A 6,313-nucleotide genomic window follows, 5' to 3' on the forward strand; every position below is an offset into this window, starting at 1 on the left:
GGGTCCAGGGCCTGGCCCCCACGAGGACAGGGCTGCTGCAGTTGGACCGAAGGCCCAGTACCTGCCGAGTGCAGCAGGGCCGGGCTCTCCCGTGACCCCACCAGCATTGATTTCACAAATGGGCAGTGGCCACAGTGCCCCATGCGGCAGCTGCCTCTCCTTCCGTTCCAGGGCTGCAGTCCAATCCAGCTCACGGGGAGCCGGCCGTCTTCGCCCACTGCCGGCCCCCATTCTGGGGCTGTACCATTGCACAGCCGCTTTCCTCACTGTACTACTGGGCTGAGTGGCGGGGGAGGGGTTAAGGCTGGCCATGGCCCTGGGCTGCAGGAGGGGAGGGCACTGTGCCTGCCTGGAGTGGGACTCATTTCCCATGTGCTCCCTCCCACTGGGGTACGTGCACGCGCTGCCCCCCGCCCGCCCCCAACAGCCTAGCACTCGTCATAGCAACTCTTTATTCACAAAAATATCAAAAACCCTAATAAAAACCATCAAGGGCCCTGAGGAGGGAATCCCAGAGCCCAGGGCCACCCACCTGCACACAGAAACGGGGGTGCAGAAAGGAGCCCCGCTGAGAGGAGGGGCTGCCCCTGGTTTCACTCCCACTGCTCCTCTACAGCCTACAGTCAGTCAGTGCCATGGCGGCGTGGTACTGTCCGGTGGGGGAGGGCACTGCCCAGCCCTCGGGCTGCCCTGCAGCATGGAGAGCTTCAGTCCCTCTACAGCCTCCAGCGCTGGGCACGGCTGAGCAGGCACCTTGACCTCAGTCACACTCCAGGGCCGTGGAGCTGGCAGCAGGAAAACCAAGGGGCAGGCCAGTGGGTGCCAACAGCCAGGGGTAGAAGCTGCTGCGGCGCAAGACTCAGACACCCACCCCCCTTGCTCCTGGGGCGCATGGCAGCAGGCCAGGGGGCTGTTCTGTCAGCACCGGAGCTGCGGGTTCAGCTGCAGCAGCCACTCAATGGTCTCGAGCAGGTGGGCCATGCTGTAGTGCCGGGCAATGCTGCGGAAGACGTTGATCTGCTCCACGAAGGCCTGTGGGAGCAGAGGGAGCGGTCAGGGGAGGCATGGCACTGCAGCACGGGTGGGGAGCCACGTGCCGACACCAGGCACAGGGCAGGACATGAGGAGCCGGCGGGCGGGCACAGGGGAGGAGAGGCTGGACTCCTGGCCACCATTTCCCATGGAGCACGGTGGGGCTGGGGGCTGCCGGGGGCAGCACGTACCTTGGTCTGGATCAGCAGGGTGAAGTCTCCAGCGCAGGTGCAGTAGATGGGCATGTGTGTCTCCTTCACGCCTTTGCACTTCACGCACACCTGGGAGCAGAGGAGCTTTGCTGAGGTGAGGGGCTAGCCCGGGGATTGGGCCCCAGCCCCCAGCGCCAGGCCGAGGGGACAGCCTCACTTTGTCTGGCCCCAGTGGCCCGTAGGGCCCTGCAGAGGGGGGCTGTGTGTGCCTGAGGCTGAAGCCAGCCCCCCCCCCCCCAACAGTGGTTGCTAAGCACACTGCAATCGTGCCAGCCAGAGGGCACTGGGCTCAGTCTCATAAGGTGGATAGAAAGCTGGCTAGCTCGTCGGGCTCAATGGGTAGTGATCAATGGCTCCATGTCTAGTTGGCAGCTGGTATCAAGTGGAGTGCCCCAAGGGTCGCTCCTGGGGCCGGTTTTGTTCAATATCTTCATTAATGATCTGGAGGATGGCGTGGACTGCATTCTCAGCAAGTTTGCAGATGACACTAAACTGGGAGGAGTGGTAGATATGCTGGAGGGTAGGGATAGGATACAGAGGGACCTAGACAAATTAGAGGATTGGGCCAAAAGAAATCTGATGAGGTTCAACAAGGACAAGTGCAGAGTCCTGCACTTAGGACAAAGAACCCCGTGTACTGCTACAGACTAGGGACCAACTGGCTAAGCGGCAGCTCTGCAGAAAAGAACCTAGGGGTTACAGTGGACGAGAAGCTGGATATGAGTCAACGGTGTGCCCTTGTTGCCAAGAAGGCTAACGGCATTTTGGGCTGTATAAGTAGGGACATTGCCAGCAGATTGAGGGATGTGATCATTCCCCTCTATTCGACATTGGTGAGGCCTCATCTGGAGTACTGTGTCCAGTTTTGGGCCCCACACTACAAGAAGGATGTGGAAAAATTGGAAAGAGTCCAGTGGACGGCAACAAAAATGATTAGGGGGCTGGAGCACATGAGTTATGAGGAGAGGCTGAGGGAACTGGGATTGTTTAGTCTGCAGAAGAGAAGAATGAGGGGGGATTTGATAGTTGCTTTCAACTACCTGAACGGGGGTTCCAAAGAGGATGGATCTAGACTGTTCTCAGTGGTGGCAGATGACAGAACAAGGAGTAATGGTCTCAAGTTGCAGTTGGGGAGGTTTAGGTTGGATATTAGGAAAAACTTTTTCACTAGGAGGGTGGTGAAGCACTGGAATGGGTTCCCTAGGGAGGTGGTGGAATCTCCTTCCTTAGAGGTTTTTAAGGTCAGGCTTGACAAAGCCCTGGCTGGGATGATTTAGTTGGTGTTGGTCCTGCTTTGAGCAGGGGGTTGGACTAGATAACCTTCCAACCCTGATATTCTATTATTCATGTGCCTCGAGCGGCCGCCCCATTCCCCCGCCGCTGTGCGGAGACCAGCCCCGTGCCCAGGCTTTTTGGCAGCCCTGCCCCATCCAACGCGGGCAGCAGCTGGACATTAGCGGCAGCAAGAGCCCTGCCGAGACAGCCCCTCCCCCGCCTCTCACCAGGTCCTGCAGCGTGAAGGCCATCAGCTTCTTCTGTAGGGCTTCCACCAGGGCCGCTTCGATGGAGCCGCGCTCATACTCCGCCTGGCAGTTGGAGCACACCCAGCTGGGGGGCAAAGCGCCATCCTAAGGGCAGAGACAGGGTGAGCGGGGCACTTGCTAGAGTTCAGCATGGGAGCCCAGCGAGCTTCCGCGGCAGCCTGGTACCTGGCAGGGGCTGGGGTCTTTGCAGAGGTCCAGGTCCCTGCAGAAGTTGCAGTTGCGGCAGATCACCTCGGAGAGCACGTAGGAGCGGCAGGGGTCCCGGAACTGGGCCTCCTCCGAGAACTCACCCACGTCCACCAGGCGCAGCAGGTCCCGCTTCAGCTTATTCACCTGATTGGTTATGTTGGCATCCAGCGACAGCACCTGCCGGAGGGGAGAGCTGCATGGACCACCGGCTGCAGGGGGGGGGGGTCTGGGCCCCTCTCACGGGGCCGCAGCCACCCACACGGCCTGCAGAGTCCCTGGGGCAGCGATGGCAGCCGACTGGGGCAGCAGGGGAGGGGTAAATCCTTCCTGGGGGAACTAGCGGGCTGGAGCCCTGCGCCAGGGCCTCCCGCTCTCTGCAGGAGGTGAGTGGCATGGGCAGGCTGCAGATCAGAGCAAGACCGCCCGGGGATTCCCCAGCCTGGCTGGCTCCCAGGAGGGTAGCTGTGCCAGAGTCCCGGGCGCAGGGGGAAGGGGAGAGCCCAGGGCTCTGCCGCGCAGCGGGCGCACCGCTAACCTTACAGACGTATTTGATGAACTCCAGTGCCGGGTTGTTGAGCGGCAGGTAGGAGCCGGGCAGTGCTGGGAACATGTCCGAGGGCAGCGTGGCATGGCGGGAGCCAGTCACCTTCTTCTGGATCTTCTGAGTGATGGTGAAGAAGCTCTGGGTGAGCTCGTTGGAGACGTAGTCCTGCGAGAAGGTGATCACGCCTGGGGGGAGAGGGGAAAGGGCGCCTTGAGCCAGACTGCGGCGTGACGGGGCCAGCTCGCCTCACCCCGGACGCCAGCGTCCGGCAGGCTGTAGTCCCCAGGGCAAAGGGAAGAGTTTAACTCACCAGGCATGGCGCCCGCCTCACCCACAGCCTCCTGGGAGGCCTGGCTGCTGGCCCTTCTCCTGACGGGCGTGCTCCCGGGGGCGCTGCGCCGCATCTCCTCCTTCATGCTGTGGTACACGGCGACGATGTAGGCTGGGAAGAGGGGGCAGAGGCAAGGCTCCAACCACGATCCCAGCATGGCACCCTGTGGTGCTTGGGATTGGCCCCCAGCACAGCGCCGCCTGATGGGCGGACAGGACGGGACGCCCCGGCAGGCTGCCCACCCCCATCCCAGGGGAGCCCTCTCAGCTGGGCTGCCCACCCACGGGCGCCTTCCAGGGGCGGTGTCTGTGCAGCGCACAGCACAATGGCATCCGGTCTGGGGGCTCCCAGCTGCTATCACAACACAGTGTCCATAATGGAATGGGCAGAGATGGGGAGCCCCCACTGAGCACCAGGGGGCAGCACTGAGCGTCTCAAGGGGCAGCCGGGAAGAGCCTTGATCTGGCTCCTGTGGGGGGCAGCAGTGAGTGCATGGGGAGGGGAGCCCCCCCATGAGCCCTGCAGGGGGTGCACTCACCTGACACGATCATGAGGAAGTAGTTCTGGCAGGAGGCTGCCTGGGGCAGGTACTGCACAATGTTCCAGTTGTTCTCCAGCAAATCCTCCACACTGGCCTCCCCCGGCTCTTCCTCCTCCTCAGCCTCCTCTTCCTCATCCTCACTGCCCTCCTCAGCACCCGCTTGCCGTTTGCTGGGGTCCGTCTAGACCAAAGGGCCAAGTGCTGGACAGTTACACGCCTGATTCCTGGCCCCATTTCACCTCCCTCAGTGGCTAACAGTGCCCCATGCCCAGCAGGGACAACCCATCCCCCTACCCCCACGCCTGGCACAGCCCCTGCTCCCCTCTCCACAGTGTGCATCAGCCTGCCCTGGGCGCTTACCTCCCCAGAGGGGACACTGGTGGGCACTCTCCCCTTGATGCCCCCGTAGTTAGCTGGGTCCATCCAGAGCAGGAACTCCCAGCAGCGGGAGAAGGAGATGGTCAGGGAGTGGAAGATCTCCTTCGAGTGGATGCTGGAGGGGAAGAGATGATGGTCACTCAGTGACACACGGAGACTGCAGCCTGCCCAGGCTCGGATTTCTACTCCGCACCTCGGAGGCAAGTCCCCTTGGGGCCCGAGAGAGGAGGGCAGTGTGGGATGTGTGCCCCACATGGGGGTGCCACTCCCTCGGCCAGCCAGCCAGTAGAGACCCCTCACATCAGACCCTCTTCAGGGAGTGGGCCTGGCATAAGACGACTGGAGCATGGCTCTGCTCTGACCAGGGGGTGCCGGGTCTGCCCCACAGAGGCTCCAGGCCTGGGGACGAAGGGGCATGTTTGATCCAGGGGCTCCGGGACGACAACATCTGTGCTCATCAGGCTGCCCCCTACCCAGAGCATCCCCCAGACCCAAAGGCCGTGGGGAGCCCCTGCATTCTAATGGCTCGGACGCAGCCAGCTCTGGCATGCTGAGAGCCAGCCAGGCCAGGGTGCGTAGCCTGGGTGATGCAGGAGTCAGACTGGCCGATGCAGTGGGCGAAGGAATATCTTTGATTGGTCCAACTTCTGCTGGGGAGAGAGACATTGTTACCTCCCACAGCTGGTCTGCCCAGTGTCCGGGGCCCAGCACGGCTATACTACCACTGCACAGAGGACCTGGTGAGCGTGCCTGGGTTTAAACTCCATGAACCACTGACTCCTGCTCTGAGCCACAGAGCCACCCCCACCCCCCACGTCCTGGCTAGAGCCGTCGGCTGCAGCCTCTCCGCATGCCCCGGCTGTGGGGCTCAGCCCTGCCCCGCTGCACCTGTTGGTGATGTACTCCACGTAGGCAATGGCGTCCTCGATGCGCCGTTTCTTGGTGCACAGGATGATGCGGTTGAAGTTGGCGTAAACCACGGAAGAGCCGAGTCGCTTGAACTCGGCCACCAGCCTGGGGGAAGGGCGCAAAGGGGAGAGGAGCACGTGAGGCCGGCGCTGCCCCCACAGAGAGCTCTGGCCCCAGCCCCCTCCGCGAGCACAGCCTCAGGGGCAGACCCCATTGGGCATCGCATCTCTGAAGGGAGCTCCCCTTGGCAGGGTGCTGGGCATAGGAGGCCTGGCCCGGGGCGTGGGGGCGCATGCACTACCCTTTGGAGAGCATGGCAGTGCCATCACCCCTCCTGTGTTTAACGGGAGCAGGCCCCTCCCCAGCCCAGTGCCCCGAACCTCTCAGCCTGGATCCCCTGCTCTGGGCGGGCGAGGGGGGACAGTGCAGGGTTCCCAGACTGCCGCCTGCGAGCTTGATCTTCCAGCCCTTCACCTCACGGCCATTGTTCAAGGTGCTACATGAACCAGTGATGTTTAGGAGCCGCCGGGCGCCAGCACGGCCCCCCCGCCCGCAGGTCTCAGCACGCCTCATCCCCCTGCCCACAGGTCTCAGCACGCCTCATCCCACCGGCTCCGGCGCGGCCCCCCCACC

General features: G+C 62.6%; 1 protein-coding gene across 1 annotated transcript in view; it reads right to left on the minus strand.

Annotated features, from left to right (window-relative positions):
- Positions 1–464: 464 nt before the first annotated feature.
- The window catches only part of POLE (DNA polymerase epsilon, catalytic subunit), a 37,754-nt gene continuing 31,905 nt past the window's right edge, over positions 465–6,313 (minus strand). Inside the window, exons 41-49 of the mRNA XM_026661209.2 lie at positions 5,660–5,785; positions 4,754–4,886; positions 4,391–4,574; positions 3,832–3,963; positions 3,513–3,706; positions 2,954–3,154; positions 2,747–2,872; positions 1,224–1,313; positions 465–1,032 (exon numbers count right to left, since the gene is read on the minus strand). Coding sequence (XP_026516994.1) covers positions 919–1,032; positions 1,224–1,313; positions 2,747–2,872; positions 2,954–3,154; positions 3,513–3,706; positions 3,832–3,963; positions 4,391–4,574; positions 4,754–4,886; positions 5,660–5,785 — 1,300 coding nt within the window. The 3' untranslated portion in view covers positions 465–918. The remainder of the gene's footprint in view (positions 1,033–1,223; positions 1,314–2,746; positions 2,873–2,953; positions 3,155–3,512; positions 3,707–3,831; positions 3,964–4,390; positions 4,575–4,753; positions 4,887–5,659; positions 5,786–6,313) is intronic.

This window comes from Terrapene carolina, unplaced genomic scaffold (genome assembly GCF_002925995.2).
Source record: "Terrapene carolina triunguis isolate 2854851 unplaced genomic scaffold, T_m_triunguis-2.0 Scaffold951, whole genome shotgun sequence".
NCBI lineage: Eukaryota > Metazoa > Chordata > Testudines > Emydidae > Terrapene > Terrapene triunguis.